We start from the raw sequence: 17,989 nt of genomic DNA, 5'->3' as shown, positions 1-17,989 counted from the left end.
ACCTTAAGATATGAAGTTAATGATCATTTCATTTTTACTTCAAAATTCTTATTTGATCAGCTATATTTAAATAAACCTCATGATTGTTCAGAAAGCTTTCTCTGTTGGCAGAGAATCGAGTAGCATTATGTTGCTAAATTAAATTTTAGCAATTGTGTTTAAGGTTTGCCTGATATGCATATAGAGAATGATAGATAACAATGCCTGTAATTAATAATTATTAGCTCTGGTGAGTATATTCTAATTATGTATTCACATACACAGAATTAAGACAATTATTGTCCTCAAACTATCCAGCTGAATAATTGAATGTTTTTCTTGAATGTGTAAAATTATTTCTTTAATTGTTTATTTTAATCCTCGACAGCCAATTAACATGATCAAATGCTCACTTTAAATTCTCTCTTTACTGTAGTTCCAAGCTTCTAACTGTAATGAGCCATTTAGGGACACACAATTCTACCCCCACAAGATTGTAGGACCAACAAATATCTGTCCAAGAGCACTGATGAACGAATGAGAACACTGACATCAGTTTTTCAAAAATCCTGTTTCACTATTATTTTATTTATCTAAAACATTTTATGTATTGCAGTTTTGATTTACTGAAGGCTAGCAGCTGACACTTAATTCTTAAATCATAAAATTCAGGTCAGTCCCAGTGGCTCAGTGGTTTAGCACCGCCTTCGGCCCAGGGCCTGATCCTGGGGACCTGGGATAGAGTCCCATCGGGCTCCCTGCATGGAGCCTGCTTCTCCCTCTGCCTGTGTCTCTGCCTCTCTCTCTCTGTCTCTCATAAGTAAATGAATAAAATCTTTAAAAAAAATCATAAAATCCAAAAGCATTCCATTAAATAGGAACACAAGTGCAATGTATTGTTATGCTAAAACGTCCCATTCACAATCCCATGGGGGTGGGTTTGAACCTGTCCTATGGATATGGGGCCACTGGAGAGACAGTGGGCACATTCAAGGTGTGTATTAAATGCCTATCTTATACCTTAAAATACAAATCCCATTTTGACTCCCATACTAACATGTGAGAATCAGCCTGGTGTCTGGGTGTCTGGGAAATTTTTACATGTATTTCTACCTGCTTAATTGACTTATATGGTATTTATTATTCTCTAAACAGTAAGTATCATTTATTTCTATTAAATCTATGTGTTGGATTTATCATGGGGCCATTACAAAGGAATCACATGGACAAGTGTTAAGTACTTTCAGGGGCTTAAAAATGTCCCTCCAAATCGGGTACCTCCCTCTGTGGGGATGTGGGCTGCTCAGATCCCAAGGGTGGGAAATCCTCAAATGTTCAACCAGAACTCCCTCTGGGCCCTTAGCAAGCCTTCCAGCTGTCACAAGGGAACCTAATGCTCTGGATGGCAATGCAGTGGGCACTCTCCCCAGTGGATGCTTCCCCCCATGGATGGCCCTCACAGTGGGTGCTCCCCTCCCAGTGGACACCCCCCCACCATGGGCGCTCCCGTCAAGCAGGCCCCAGAGCATGGCAGACGCCCCGGTGACACTGGCTGATCACACAAAGGCCCCAGGAGCAGCAAGGCTGCAAGGATCCCAGATCTTCCGCGGACGGTCTGTGGGACTGAGGACACTGCCTACCTGCTTCTACTTTCTAGAATCTAGGATTTCAGGAAGATCGGCTGCAATGATCCATATCCAAAATAATACAGTGTTTGGACTTAGCAAGTATTCATCAAATATTAGCTATTTCCAAGAAAACTTTGTATAAATAGTCGTCTCTATCACATTTGTTCAAGGATGTATTTCCCTTCCTGTGCAAGCACGAAGAGCGCACTTTGGGTGGGAGCTGCTGTGCTGGGTCTCTAAGCCGGCAGCGGCACCTGCTGTCCCTGCGTGGGACCGCAAATCCCGTGCTCCCAGGGTGGCAGCGTCCTCTCCTTCTCTCCAATGGCTGGTCAGTGCTGAGAGGGGCGGGCGTTAAACATCACTGTTATTCCACTAAAACAGAGAAGAAACGTTTTCCATGCAAAATTTCACTACTTAGGATGCAAATGTTGGGAGCTCTGCTGGAAGGAAGAGGTGTGCTTCCACAGCATTGGAAGGTAGAGACGGGGGCGCTCTGAAATTCCCTGGGTCCCCGCTGAATATCCTGCAAACCAAGGCAATATCTCACTAGATGATTAAGCAAATACCAGAAGGCCCTTTTCCCAAAAACAGTTTCACTGTTTCCCATCAGTTAAGGAACGAAGAGAGAATTACAATTATTTTCCTCTCACTCAGCCTCAGTCCCCTCAGCTAGCAGCCACTTCACATGATTTGCGTCCTGGAGTAGGAGTACGATCTAAAATGTCTCCTGCTGCCAGATGTATTTCATGTGTTACTTTTTTTTTATTTTTTAGAGAACTTGGAACTGATCATATTAAGAGGAAATTCTTGCAGAAACAATAAATGATTCTCTCACCTTTGCATCGGGCAAGGATGCCCATGTGCTGCTGCGAAGTGTGAAGGAATAGAATCAGATCAAGGCGTGAGAAATAAGACTGAGCTGTGTACAGGGTCAGGAGGAGAGGGAAAGGATCACCGTAGCCAACAACGGGAGAGGTGCCCATGTCCCAGGGTGGCCACCTAGGCCTGGCTGACCTCAAGAGTGCATCTAAACACATTTGAACCTAGTTTCTCATCTGGGAACGGCAAATACAAATGCCATCCATCTACTTGGCAAGGTTGTCTGCAGCTTAGTTAAGAAATAGAGTATAAGGAGCCCTGCACAGGGACATGCAGACCCCGTGCCGCCCAGGCCAGCAGTCTGCACGGCTAGGTCACGGGAGGGAGGGGGCCGAGTCCACGGTGGGCGTCAGTGTCTGTTACCTCAGTGCGCGGAGGATGGCGCGGGATGCTTCTCCATGGCCGGCTCTGTAGCGGCCACCCCTGCCGGGCACCTGCGTCTGCCTGCCCCTTTCTGGGTTTGTCTCTCATCCCCACAGCAACAGATAAAGAGACATCCCCAGCACGTCCCTTGAACAGATGAGCAGACCAAGGCAGAGGGAATTTCACTTGTCCAAGATCCCAGTTTAGGTGGGAACAAGGAGGAGTTAGCACTAGCAGAACCAGAACGGAGATGCATCCAATTCCCTTTCCTAGAAATTTCAGCCACAGTGGGTTTAAGATATCCAACCACGAGCATCACTGTGCTGGAAGGTGCCCTGTAATAATACGTCAACATGTTAAACTACTAAAAGGCGTTGAAGCAAGTGCATAAACATTAAAGCACATTTTTTTTCTACTTGGTGAAGAAAGAGCAGTATTTCCCTCAGAAAGTAAATAGTTTGAAGAAAACTCTATGACACTTGAAAAGAAACAAGATGGTATCTCTAGAAACTATTACAATCAGTCACTTTGTCACCTGAACAAGAACCCCCAGGCCACCAGAGGAGAGTCACAGCAAACCTTAGAGCATCTTTTTTTTTTAAGATTTTATTTATTTATTAATGAGAGACAGAGAGAGAAAGAGAGGCAGAGACACAGGCAGAGGGAGAAGCAGGCTCCATGCAGGGAGCCCGACGTGGAACTCGATCCTGGGTCCCCAGGATCATGCCCTGGGCTGAAGGCGGCGCTAAACCGCTGAGCCACCTGGGCTGCCCTAGAGCATCTTTTAATGAGCCGAGTTTTCTCGATAATTCCTGACCTCCCGATTCCGCGCCCCCATCCCCCTGGGCGCTGCGTCCAGCGTCCAGCAGGGGGAGTCCACGCAGAGTAGGTGCGCGCTCGGCCTGGCCCGGCTGCCTCCTCTCCCTCACAGCGCTGGGCCCTTCTGGAAGGCCTGCCCTCAGGCCCGGGCCATTCTGTTCCCGGGCTTCGGCGAGGCTCTGAGGCACACGATGCTCCCTCTGCCTTTCTATTCAATTTGATCGTGAGCACACTGGATGGAGCCGGTAGTCTCGGGCTCAAGATAAATGTTTACTGGAACCGATGAGTTAGTATGAAGGCAACACGGGTGGGGAGGCCAGTGAGCCGGGCACCACGCGGAAGAAATGCAAGGGCTCTGCAGCCTCTTCAGCAGCAGCTTTTGGGGTGACCCACGGCAAGCATAGCAGCACCTCCAGCTGACTCCGCATCGTTGTGCAATCTCCTCAGTGGTTTGACAGGGGAAATTAATGGTTCTATTATAGGCAGTTGATTTCTTTAAGCAACAGGAAACGCAGCTCTCTGGTCGTACTTCCTACAGTGTTTGCTCGGTAGGGGAACGGAGAACCCGGACGGACACCTCCGCATTCGGGCTCTGCTGACAAGCTCTGACTGTGGATTCCACTGAGGCTGATCGGGAGCCTCTGTGCCGCCCGGAGCCCAGCTCCACAATTTGCTGCTCTGGACAAACCAGGCCGATGGCATCAAAGCACACTTCCGCTTTAGTGGCTGTGGAGCAGTCGGTTGGCACGCTGACCCAGCCTGGAGACCGCATCCAGTCCCTCGCCGCTCGGGAAAATGTCCCTCTGCCTCACCCTCTCCGGCTTGAGTGAAGTCAGTTGTCCTTCATGTGTGCTGAGAATTGCCCAGTTTTAATCAGTTTCTCGAGAAAGTTTGCTGTTCATCAAAACGTTCACTGCATTTTTACAAAGAAATCAATCCAAGAACTCATATCATCGCCCCGCAGCAAATGTGTTGTAAGGCGAGATGTGATACTAGGCCCCTGTGATCATGGAGATAAATTATAACACTCTGTAATTTTGTTTTTATTTATAAGATACCCATTCTGGAGGTTTACTTGTAGTTAATAATGCATTTGGGAGATGTTTTGTAGGGAGTGAAGGGAAGTGTGTGAGGACAACTGTGAAGCAGTGACCCGGGTCTGGGAGTGGCCGTGCCCTGGGGTCCTGGGCAAACCTGCTTGCTCTGCCTGCCGTCCGGGTGCCACAGTCCTGTGACCGTGCACACCGTCGTGCACTGGCGATGTGGGCGCAGCGGGAAGATGCAGCCAGACGGATAGTTTCCGCTCCTCTTCACATGGCAAACATCAGTGTAGCCTTGTTAAGCAAAGTAGCTTCTCCATCTACATTCCTGTACTTCTCTGCTGCCCTCCATCATCACCCTTGCTGCCTCCAAGACAGGACATTCCTCCAGAAGCACTTGATTCCCCCGGGAGAGCCCCGCAGAGCTACCCGTGCGGTGGGAGTGCCACGTGGCACGGCGTGGGAGTGCCTACTTCCCTCTGGCTCCGTAGAGTCCGGGGACGGGTTGCCAGAGATAAAGACTCTCCTTACAGTAAATGAATGACGCTGAACAGGTCAGCATCACAATCACCACCACCCAGCTGCTGTGTGGCAGCAACATTATGAAGTAGTATTAAGAAAAGCTTAGTGAGAAGCAAATTTTTACGTGGACCACCACTGGCAAGGAGACATGGATGCACTCTGGATGGTGACCCTCATCCAGATAAGGAAGAAGAGGGAAGAGCCAAAGCTGATAACCACGCAGACGTCATTACGGGATGATCTCACAGAGGAGCGCATGAGTCCCCCCAGGAGGATGAAACACTTTGCCTCGCCTGCATTTGCAGCCTCAGCACAGTGACATTGTGAGCTGGCTAGTCCTTCATGGTTGGGGCTGCCCTGTGCCCTGGACACTGCTTGGTGGCTGCTCTGGCCTCTTCCTACTAGAGCACCCTCCTCCCCGAGTGGTGACACCACCCAGAATGACCTCCAGACCTTACGAGGGCCCCCAGGAGAGAGAGGAGGCGAGATCCCCCAGCCCAGCACCACTGGCTGACACACAGGAGTTATCGAATGTGAGGATCCGAGTGCCCCCAAATCAGAACCCCCAGGGCAGGGCTCCTTGCTCGTTGCGCACCTATGGTCCGTGCGGAACACTGCCAGGGAGCTGTCGCTGAGCACACGGATGATGGATGGAATGGAGAACGGGGCCAGATCCCACCTCCTGCATGCTCCTGCTGCACCTAGTTCCGCACCAACCAACACAGAGCACAACGGGTCAGCCTGGCCCCTCCAGCCCTGCCTGGCTCCGTTACCGCTGGAGTCAGATCTGAGCCCTGGGTCCGCCAAGGCATCACTTAGAAAATGACTTAGGCCAGTGGGGGCAGCTGATGGAAGTGCTGGTCTAGCTGCTCCTGACTCCGTTTCCTCTGGAGCAGGGTCCTGCCCTGAATGCCAGTGTGCCGACTCGTGTCTGATTTTGCTGCTCCTTGGGCGGGAGGAGTCATGCCTGCTCTCCTCCTCCCTCATGTCTGCCAGGGTGGACCAACATCAGCTTCCTCCTCTGGCCTCTGCAGTCTGTGCGACGCGCCACCCTCATCCCCAGTGCACCAGGTTCAGGCCAGACTTCTCTCCTGAAGCTCCTGACATCCGGGTACCCTCATTTCTCCTCCCGAGTCAGTCGGGGAGTAGGAACAGCCCAAGCACCATGTTGACTCTGCGTCAGCAGGATGTTTCCAACCCCTGGAAAAGTTCTAGAGATCCTGCATCTCTCACAGCTTAGCTCTTTCCAGATGTTCAAAATGATTTCCAACCAAAACTCACTGTACCCTGGGGTCTTATTCATGTCAGAACCCAGCAGTGTTTCCCCTTCGTGCACCTGTACAGCAGGTGTAAGCTTAAATTAAGCTTACAGGTGGCATGTTATTTTACTTCAGGTTATTATTTGAGAAGCACAGACATATTTGTAGATATTTTTCCATGGCCACAAATAAGCTTCCTGAAGAATGTGGATTTTCTGTGGTTTGCATTTTAGCTTTGTTACAGCGGTTCACCTACTCTGAACTTGCAGAGCCCCTGGTGACGGAGGTGGAGCCCCGCAATTCCTGGAACTTTGGCCATGTCCTAAAGCTGTGGGGGTTTTCCATAAGCTCACCCAGTGATATGTGCCAAGTACTGCACTGGGCATTGAGGGAACACAGGTCTCCCCAGAATGAAAAAGGTCAGAGTCTGGCAAATACCACTCCCCCAAAGAAATGCTTCCATGGATGTAGGCATGAGGCCGGGATGCAGGAGGGGACATTTCCTGGGCCTGAGAGTCAGAAGGGATATAAGGAAGACCTCCCATATCAGACACAAAATGGAAATAAAGGGAAGGAGGCCAGGGCATGAGAGAGATAAGCCCCCCACCTGGGGGCCCGCAGTGATGTCTGTGGGGACATCCGTATGGCAGCTGTGTGTGAATGGTCCAGAGGAGTGACGGGCTCGAGAGGATGGGGACAAACGAGGCCAGCAACAGCCTAGAAGAGGAACCACCAGGCACTCGGGACTCAAGATTGCATGAGTGGAGCAGGGGGGAGCAGACCGGACACCATTCATGGACGTCATCGACTGAGCTTGGACTGGACAGGTTTGGGGTCTGGGAGGATGGTTGTCCTATCTGGAAATGAAGCCCAAGGGATGATCCAGGGGAGGAGGGTGGGGACAGGCCAGGTGAGGGAGACAGGGTTGGTCCAGGTGAGGGAGGTGGGGACGGTCCAGGTGAGGGAGACAGGGTTGGTCCAGGTGAAGGGGTGGGGATGGTTCAGGTGAGAGAGGTGGGGATGGTCCAGGTGAGGGAGATGGGGATGGTACAAAGAATGGAGGTGGGGATGATACCTGTACCCCGAGGTCTGCCCCTGACCACCTGTTGCAGAAGCTTCTCCTTTAAAGAGATGACTAGAAAGTGGGGGAATGACCAGCCAAGTCAGGCAAGCACCTGGGGAAGCAGGTTCAGCTGAGACCTCTGTCCCTACCTGAACGTAGAGCAGATGTCAGTCATATGGGACAGTAACTGTGGGGTGACAGGGCTCTGAACACAAAGGCAAAGTGGGAGCCCCTGCTGTAGGACCAGGCCAGAGCCAGTGGGGGTGGGGGCTTCCTGGACACAGCAGACTTCTGTGGGTTTCTCTGGCAGCAGCCCCACAACGGCCCATGGTGCATGCAGTAGACACCCCACCTGATGCGCACGGAGTCCCATAAAGACCCTCCTGCGGATCCCTACAGATCTAGGGGACTTGGCAGGGTCCATGAAGGTGGGCTTAAGAGGCAGGTGCTTAGTAGGGAAGGAGGTAAAGTCCAGCGGAGCAAGGGGTCTGATGGCTTTTGAAGTCTAGTGAGAAGGAAGGTGGGAGCCAAGAGCGGGAGAAGGGGCAGTTGAGTGCAAGAGAGAGCAGGTGGCAGGAGTGAGTGTCTCAGCAGCAATGAGAAGCAAGCACCGAGCAAGGCAAGGTGCACAGGGTGAGCGAATCACAGGGCGATTCGCTGAAATCAGCAGAGACAAAGTCTTCTTAAGCCAACCTGATTAGTTCAGGCGCTTTAACAGCAAAGGCAGGATGGCTCAGGAGTGAGGGTGTTCCAGCCACCCTGGCAAAGGCAGAGGCTCGGGCAGAGGTGCTGGGGGTTGGAAGACGGTGCACAGGACACAAGATGAGGGGGAGGCCCTGGGGAATGAAGGGTGCCCGGCACGGCGTGTTGGCCAGTGAGCGCCACTGCTGCGGGCGCGAGCAGCCTCTGCCCAGGAGGCCCGCACACGTGGATTTAATATGTTTGCGTCTGAGCTTGGGAACTGTACACACCTCTGACTCTCCTAGAATAATGCCTTGAATATGGTCCATGTGCACCAACTTTCCTTGAGAGGTTGAGGTCAACGTTAGGGGGAAATCTTTAAAGTAAAAAAGGTGTCATCATCTGTTCCTGTCACGCAGACAGAGTTCAAAGCCTACGCTTCCGATAACTGCCCTCACCCCTCTGTTTTCCACTTTCTGGAATCTCTTTCGATGCATTTAAAAAAAAAAGTGTCCATGGCATAACTTTCCAGGTGAAACTTTTATGCTTTCAAACTCAGGTCATCCTGACACACGACAACCTCATTTGATCACTTGCCGATTTTTATTTGGAATGACATGAGGTTTCATTTATTAGGAAAACCCATTCACACAGATGACACAGTAACTGGGGGGAGATTGCAGGACGTGGGAAAGCGCACTGACATCCTCACGAGCAGAAGACCGGGGATGACGCGTTCCCACGTGCAGCAGCCCACGCGGATTCTGCACAGCTTCTGAAACCCACAGGGGAGGCTCGCTCCTCCCGTCCTCCCAGACGATGCGAGCCGTCCCAGGAGATGTGCACAGATACGTGTAGCCGTGCACACAGCAGCCCTTGCACACCTGTGGACTGCATGGGTGCCTTTGCACTGGGTCGTGTGGTGGAGTCCGTTTCAGAAGCACTTGTGTGAGTTCTTCCGTTCCAGATAAAGAGAAATCATTAACTGTAACGGAAAACACGTTTCTGTCAAACCGGAGTCGTTCATCCTCGCTGGAAAAATAACACCCTGAGACCGGCAATTATGTCTCACGGATTTGGGGGCGTGGCTTTTAAAGAGACATTTAATAGGACCTCAAGTCCAGGTGCGTTGGTTTTCCCCTGGTGGGTTGCCTGCGGCCGGGAGCGAGTGCAGGGCGGGAGGCCGCAGGGCACTGGCCCGGGGCGCAAGGTGAGGGAGGGCTGCGTGGTGTGGGTGGGAGACCCAGTGTCCCTTCTCGACCGCCGTCTATACCTCAGACCCCGTAAGCGTCCTTGGAGGGAGCACCTTTCTACGCTTTTCCATTAGAAAAATACCTACTCATCATAAGCACGTCTGGAACACACAGATAACGGCCACCCTGTTGTCCCTCGATGATGACCTGGGAACAGTTTTCTATGCGTCTGACCTTTTCTTCATACACAGGTTTTCTGTATAAACACATCCCACGGTCACCTGGATGTAGCTTAGGTTGTCCCGCACTTTTCCGCGGCGCTGCTCCCGTGGGGGAAGTGGTGTCCTGGCTCCTGTGTCTCTGCTGAGCCACAGGCCGCTCCGACCGCTCGCTGTTGCTGCGTGTGGGGGGAGGAGGCCTTAGCAATCCCCCTGCTGCCCGCGGATCGGTGTGGACCACCATCTGGGCACAGAGCCCCCCACAGTGCGCATCACTTCCTAGGCCTCTGGTTCTGACAAGGCTCGCAGGGCAGTGGGAGGGAAGGGCGGGCCAGGTCCCCGGGGGTGGGGGGGAGGATGCTCCTGCTGACCGGCGGTGACTTTCTTACAGCTGTCTCCTATGCCAACTACAAGAAAACGCCGCCGCCCGTGCCCCCGCGCACCACCTCCAAACCCCTGATCTCAGTGACCGCACAGAGCAGCACTGAGTCCACACAGGACGCCTACCAGGACAGCCGCGCCCAGCGGGCATCCCCGTGGCCTCAGGACAGCCGCGGCCTCTACAACTCCACGGACAGTCTGGACAGCAACAAGGCCATGAGCCTTGCCCTGGAGACGGCCGCGGCCCAGCGCCTCGCCTCCGACGGCCAGAGCACCTCGGCGCGGACCAGCGACAAGGCCGTCCTGGCTTCCAAGGCCGAGGATTTCCTCAAGAGCCGGCGCTCCTCCATCGGGATCCAGGTAGCCTCTCTGCCCCGCGCCGCCCGCTGCGCGGCTCCACTGGTAGCACAGACAAGACCCGTGGGCCTCGGCCCTGGGCCCTGAGCAGGGAGTGCGGCCTCCGAGGCCCGGGCCCCCAAGGTGCAGGGGCGGGGCTCCGCTGCCTTGTCAGCCCGCAGGTCCGCAGCCGGGGGATCCCAGGGATCTCGGGTCCCTCTCACTCACCCCTGCCCCTGCCACCCACGCCCCCACCCCTGGGGCACGTTCTAGGGGTCACCTGCTGCTTACACAGTGTGGAGACAGCCTGTTTTGACCCTTTGGAGAGATGGGCTTTTTTTCTAAAACCTAGTTTTTGGAAACCCTCTCAGCATGGCACCCAACAGCTGAGTGGGGGAAAGGGCATTGGGAATGCAGCAGTAAAAGTTAAAAAGGCCTCTTTGGTGCAAAACTGAGGCATACTCACAGCTGGCCCGGGGCGGCCGGAAGGCACTTCACCGGCCACAGAGCGCTCTGGGTGTTCAGTGGTGGAGGCAGGGCCGGGTCCGTGGCTTCAGACCACCGAGGGCTGACCACCGCCCCCCCCCCGCCCCGGCTCCGCCCCAGACTGCTCTCCGAGGTGCCTGGGCGGGGGTCAGCTCCTCCCCGCACCCGGCACAGCCGACCCCAGGGCTCAGGAGCTGGGAGGTGCTGCAGAGGACACAGGGGCCTGGCCTGCATCCCAGCCCCAGGACCGCACGTGGGCGCCTCACGGTAGCTTGCCTTGGAGACACTCCCCGAGAGATCCTCCTGGCACAGGGAGGCAGCGTCCTCCGGCATCCTGTGTGAGCTGGCCCTCCTGCTTCCCGTCACCCCTCCACTCAGCCTGTGTCCGGCCGCGAGCTCTAAAATCACAAGGCTTCGTGGCCAGGGAGGCGGGTGAGCGGAGCTCTGCCCGAGAGCCTCGCGCTTGGCCCTGGCGTGAGGGGCATGACGGCTGGGGCACCCTGGGGACCCGGGAGCGCAGGCGGGGGCGAATGCCCGCTTGCCTAGGTCCTCTGAACCAGGTCTCCACACTGTGGCTTCGTTGTTTTGTTTAGGATTCTGAATTCCCAGAGCATCAGCCATACCCAAGGTCAGATGTAAGTACCACCATATACTCCAAAGCCAAGTACGCATGAATTTTTATTTTATCTCCCTTTTTTGGATTATTCATACAACTGCTCTGTCCCTCTCTCTGTCCTGATTCTATATGCCAGGCACTGTGCTAGGTGCTCCCACAGTACTGCAGGGAACCCTCGCATCCCCGGGATGCGTAATCAGCCCTGTTTCGACGAGGACGAGGACGGGGCTCAAAATAGGCAAGCCACTTGCTGCAGCCCCCAGACTTGCAGGGGCCTTAGAACTGGTCCCTGTACGTGGGACGCCGGGGCTCCCAGCGGTTCATTCTGGCTCCAGAGTCACGTCTCCAGAGAAGACGTGCGAGATATGCAAGTTAATTCGCGGTGCTCACGCACCCTCTGGCCTTCTCACCTGCCACCTGCCACCTTCACAGGCTTCCTCCTGGCTGCCCAGCCAGCCAGGGCTGAGGCCGGGAGTGTCTGCTTCCAGTGTATCTGAAGAGCAGGCCCGTAGCACTAGGTCATCTGGCTGGTAGGGGGTGTCACCCCTCCTGCCTCCACTTCACCCTCCAAAGCCCCCACGGCCCTTTCTGCTTCTAGCAGCCACGCTTCTCCCCTGCAAGGATGTCCTTCCCCCCCTGCCCGCCACTCCCTGCAGTTCACACCATGACCCCCCAAGAAGCCGTTCCTGGCTCTGCTCCCCAACCGTGTGTCCCTGAAGACCTGGCTGCCTGTCCGCCTCTTCACAACCCAGCGCCTAGCAGAGTGCCTGGCACATAGCGAGTGCTCGGTACATGTTGGATAAGTGGGTGCACGGGAGACAATGGCTGAGTGGTCGTGAAAACCCATGTGCGTGCACGTGTGTGAAGGGTCCAGCTGTCTTTGTGGCAGTGAGGAAAATGCACCATCTCACATGAGCTTGTAACGTTGTCAGAGACACTCAGGATTAGGATGAACACAAGTCAAACAAGTGAAATATGGTGGAGTTTAGGGGGCCAAGCCAAAGGAACAGAGCGAGGGGGCCAGTGCAGCCGCAGGAGCGACACACACCCCCCGCCGGGCCCCCCAAGGGCACCGTGATACAGCTGGCCGCAGCCCTGGCTCACCAGCACGTGCTCGTTCTAGCCTCATCATAACCCTAGGGGTCAGTGGTTATCCAAGTTCTCGATGGAGGAACTGAGGCTCAGGGTTAGTGACTTGCCTACAAGGTCACAGCCATGTGTCGCCACCAGAACAGAAGCAGGGGGGAGGGAGGGAGGGAGGGTCAGCGCGGCGCCCACCCCAGGACCCGGCGGTGAGAAGCAACACGCCCCCAGTCTGTGTGTCCTGTCGCTTATAGGGACGGGCGGCTCGCATCCTACACACTCAGCCCCTCACTGGGGGGCGACCCTGCCCGGCCTGCTCTCCCAAGCCGCCACCACCAGGGACACGGGAGCCCACGCGGCGTGCAGGCAGCAGAGGGGCGAGGCGGCGTGTCCCGCCCGTTTCTGTGGGTCTGGGGGTGCACCTGCAGGACCTCCTCACGGGCAGCCGCATTGCTTGTCCTTGTTCGTGGGGACACCAGCCTCTTTCTGCTCCTCTTCTGTGCACACCTGTGGCCCGTGTTCCCCGCACGGTCTCTGCTGTCCTGTGTGTGTCTGTGTGTGTCAGGTCCCTTGGAAGTGTCTCCCAATCCCAGACACGGCAGTTTGGCATGGCACGCAGGCATTGCTCACGCCTCCTGCCTCTGCTGCCCGCCTTTGCAGTGGGAGCCTTCGCTGCTCTCAAGTTGCCGGGTTGTGGGCATGACCGCAGCGCCCGACGCGGCCCCTCCCCGCCCGGCTCACGTGTCGGGCCGAGCCGGCGTGGGTTTGCCTTCTGGCTCGGATCCCGCTCCTCCGGCAGAGCTCTCGGCGTGGGCGAGCCTCCACCACCTGCTCCCGAAGGGCCGGTGCCCTGCAGCATCGCTGTCTCCACAGCGCGGCTGGCACATCACGTCCCACTCTTGGACTTCCAGCGGGTCCCCGAGGGAGACCTGGCCCACGGGCAGCTGAGCATGCATCTGCCCCGCTGCCGGCGAGCTCTGGAGGCAAAGCAGAAGCGACATGGACTCAGCGAAGCCCGGCCACCAGCGTCGCAGCCCGTCCGTGGTTGTGGCTCCTGGGCCGGGTGCCGCTCTCGGTCCCGGGGCAGCAGAGCCCAGGCCACAGCTGATCAGCTTTTCCTCCTGAGTCCTACCAGGCAGGGGACAGAGAACAGGGCACACAGGGGCTGCCTCCTATCCAGTTCCATCACGTGTGCCTGCACGCTTACACTCATGCACACACTCCTGTGCATTCATGCTTACAGGTCTGCACACACATGCATGCACACTTGGCACCCACATACATGCACACCTGTGTGCTCACGCCTGCGCACATGCATTCACACTGTGTGCACGCTCATACAGACGCACGCAAGCCACTCACATGTGCACACATGTGTACACAATCATACATGCACACGTGCACATCCACATGTTCTCATACCCACACACATGTCCAACCGTGCTCACATGGGTACACGTGTGTGTACAACTGACAAGAGTGCCATTGCTCACACAAGTACATGCTCACACATGTGCTCACACACATGCACTTGTGTGCACACTCACATGTGTGCATGCATACACTCACCTATTTGTCTGCTCATGCACACTCAGTCATGCACATGCATACATCTGCATGCTCACACGTGAATACACATACAGACACATGTGCACACATTAATGTGTACACATGCATATACACACTGCCCTGGTGCATGCAGTCACAGACGTGCACTCACATGGTTACTCATATGTGCACACACATGCAAGTCACATGTGTATGCATGGATGTGCGCCTCTGTGTGCCTGCTCATGCACATCCAGTCATCCACACACATCACAGTCACACATGTGAACACACATGCAGTCACACACGTGTGCACACTCACACATTTACTCATACATGTGCTCATGCGCACAGTCACACACAGCAGCCACACCAAGCTCCGTGTTTCTTAAACAGACCATGTTTAGAAAAGTCCCCCTTCCCGCCGGTGGTCACGGCAAGTGGCTCAGCCTACGGTCCTCCAACAGCCTTACAGGGGAGCTGGTGCGGGGCTCCCAGCTCCGCAGCCCCCGGAATCCCTTCTGCGGCACTGCCCTCCGCTCACGGCAGTGACTGCGCAGCCATCTGTGCCCGTTCCTCAGGGGGCCCCGCAGACGCAGCACTTGCTTCATAAAGAGCCCACTTAGCATAAGTGATTCTCTTAGTACGTCTTCCTTCTCAATGCCTAGAACGTGGCGGGTCTTGTAAAAATGAATATATGCCTGCATTTCTCAGAACCTTTAAGATCCCTTGACTTTTCATCCAGAATTTCCTCTTGGGAAGAGATTCCTGTCCGCTGTGCAAAGCAGAAATTCCTTGTCTTTGTCCTGAGTTTGCTTTTTCTTCTATTTTTTTAATAAATTATTTTTTTATTGGTGCTCAATTTACCAACATACAGAATAACACCCAGTGCTCATCCCGTCAAGTGTCCCCCCTCAGTGCCCGTCACCCAGTCACCCCCACCCCCCGCCCACCGCCCCTTCCACCACCCCTAGTTCGTTTCCCAGAGTCAGGAGTCTTTATGTTCTGTCTCCCTTTCTGATATTTCCCACACATTTTAATAGGGTCTCTATTCCCGGAATTTTTGGAATTGTTAAGTATTTAGCTCATTCAGGCCATATATGATTTTATCATCCTGCGCAGCCTTTACCTCCTGAAAACAGAGATAATGTCATTTTTTTTCTTAGAGAATTTTCATATGGCAACCCCGGTAACTCTGAAACCCCTCACATTCGGTATCCATGTCATTATGCACCTGACAGTGTGAACAGTTGAGGCGACAGGACAGAGCATTCGACCTTGCTGTGGACAAGCTTATGTGAGTCCAGCTTCCTGCAGAGTTTAACATCAAATGAAGTGTCCAACATCCCCTCATTTTTGAGATTAGGAAGAAAAGACTCAACAAAATTTAAGAGACTCCCTGAGAGTTGTGTGGCCAGCTTGTAGCAGAATCCGGTTCCAAAGCTATGCCCTCCTCCTTCCCTGGGAACAAAAGAGAATTCTAGAATTCTAGGCTGGGCAAAAGGAGCAAACGTCCTGTTTCTGATTGTGTGTTTTATTCACTTGTGTACTGTGTGTAGATGGCTGTGAATCCATGCGTGTTTCATGTGTGCATACGTGGCACCTGCCAGTGTACATTGGACCATCTGCATCTTCCGTGTCAAGCCCTTATAATCATCATCTTCGTAACCATGTGGTGTCCTGTGTCATGAGCAAACCTTAATTCACTCTCTGCTTGTGCTGTCCTGCTTCACTCCCTGCCATGTTTCATGTTATAAACACACTATGACGAACACCTCACACATTTGTCAGGATCTGAGGTCATTTCCTTAGACTAGAATCCTGAACGTGGAATATGACAAATATTCTGAACATTTCAATGATAAAAACCAATGCTCTTTCCATTACAAAAATCTTTCTAAAAGTATACGTATGCACTGATCTCCCCTATTACACATATCTGTCAAATTCGACAACATATACCAAAATTGTAAAGTATAATAATACCTCTGACCCAGAAATCACATACACTCTGAGTATGTTCCCAACTGTGCATGCACACAGGCACAGACGTGTATCTGTAGCAGCAGCATTAATTGTGGCAGAAAAGTAGAAATAACCAAATTATCCCTCCATTGAAGACTGTTTTTTTTTTTTTTAAGATGTTATGTATTTATTCATGAGAGACACAGAGAGAGGCAGAGACACAGGCAGAGGGAGAAGCAGACTCCATGCAGGGAGCCTGATGGGGTACTTGATCCCGGGGCCCCAGGGTCACACCCTGAGCCAAAGGCAGATGTTCAAACCCTGAGCCACCCAGGCATCCCGAAAACTGGCTAAACCAGTTTATGTTCACAAAATGGAATAGCAAGCAGTTCAAACACAAGGCAGCTCTGCTCACTCTGACATGGCACATTTTAAATGTGTTAATTTTTATTGTAATCCTTTTGTGTAAAATAGTAATAATCTTCGTGTCTAGGAGGGTGAAGCCTGTCAAAGCCATGACCCCCTATAGAGACAGCAGCAAGGTTAGGATCTTGAAGCAAAAATGTCCCTCTTCCTGTGGTCACCCCGTGTCCTCTCCCAGATGTCAAACCACGAACACCAAGGAGGTGTGATCTCTGCACGTGTGCAGGATTAATCCAGTCGGAAAGGGGGTGTGCCCGGCCACGCTCCCAGGCTCAATAAGTCACCAGCATCTTCACGCAGCTCTACTTATCCTGGCCAAATGGCTTCAGTACAGAGCACGGTGCATCAGATTCAGCTGTAAATCCTCGTTCTGTCCCCAGTGGGCTGTGCACCCCTGGACAAGTTACTCACCTTCCCGGATTCCTCAGCTGTTTTGTGTGGCAGGAGATAACAGCAGGGGTATCGTGGACACTACATGCAGTAATGCTTATTAGGCTCTCAGCACAGTGCCTGGTGCATTATTTCTCTTTGCTGCAAATTGAGTCCGGCCTCAGTGGCATGAGCTTGGCCACAGGGCAACCGCAAATTACAATCTCAGTCTCTCGTAAGTCACAGAAGAGAGTATCCTATAATTATTTGTTGAATGCTTTGAATCATACCCTTGTGGCAATCATTAACATTTTTAAGAGAAGATGTGTTTTACAACTTAGTTATGACATTTCAGATTGGAGTCAAAGGCCCACTGATACAGTAGGTAATATTTTCCGGTGAAAAAAAGAAAGGGACATTGGAGTAGCCAGGACAATATTCATGATTAATTAACCTTTGGTTTCACAGATTTTTGTGTGTGTGCTGAGAGTTTGTTTTTTTGTTTTGTTTTGTTTTGTTTTGTTTTGTTTTGTTGGGTTTTTTTTTTGTTTTTTGTTTTTTTTAGAAAATGACCTGTACCAGTGTTCCCTCATGTGGGCTCCACCCTCCTAAGGGTCCTAAAGCACTTGGTGGGTTTGGGAGACATTTTGGCAAATAGACCCATGAGATGGATTCCAATACACAGTTTCTGTTCTGTTCGGGCAGGGCCTTGCTGGGCAGTCCCGTTTGCAGGTGTAAGACGCCTGTGTGTAGTACGGAGGAGAGATTGCCTCAGTGTTCCCAGTAAACGCTGGACTCCCTTTCTGTGTGTTTCTGTACGTGGGCTGCAGCCATCAGTATAATTCTACTAAATTGCTTATTTGTTGTGTTAGCTCTATCTGGCTCGTGCTATATTTACTTCCTTCACTGTAGGGTGTGATAAGAGCTTTTAAGTCCTATAATAATGCAATCCAACAAAGACTATTTTTTGCATTAGCTGAACTAAGCAGTTTTATTTGCATACATTTAAGAGATCAGAGTGCAATGCCGAGTTCAAGTAGTTATGTAAATTTTGATGGAACACAGTAGCAATGTAATTACACCAATATGAATGCATTTCCCTCTTTTTGTGATTTTACTGGGTCAAGTGCATCTCTGG

At 52.7% G+C, this 17,989-nt stretch overlaps 1 protein-coding gene across 15 annotated transcripts in view; it reads left to right on the top strand.

Annotated features, from left to right (window-relative positions):
* DLGAP2 (DLG associated protein 2) overlaps positions 1–17,989 on the top strand; it is a 697,194-nt gene that overhangs the window by 653,796 nt on the left and 25,409 nt on the right. For 14 of the 15 annotated variants that reach the window (XM_077884865.1, XM_077884877.1, XM_077884866.1 and 11 more), the window contains 2 exons: positions 10,036–10,385; positions 11,441–11,482. In XM_077884865.1, coding sequence (XP_077740991.1) covers positions 10,036–10,385; positions 11,441–11,482 — 392 coding nt within the window. The remainder of the gene's footprint in view (positions 1–10,035; positions 10,386–11,440; positions 11,483–17,989) is intronic. The other variant, XM_077884870.1, reaches the window with a different exon arrangement.

This window comes from Canis aureus, chromosome 36 (assembly GCF_053574225.1).
Source record: "Canis aureus isolate CA01 chromosome 36, VMU_Caureus_v.1.0, whole genome shotgun sequence".
NCBI lineage: Eukaryota > Metazoa > Chordata > Mammalia > Carnivora > Canidae > Canis > Canis aureus.
The sequence above is the reverse complement of the archived record's forward strand: the minus strand, read 5'-3'. Positions and strand labels throughout refer to the sequence as shown.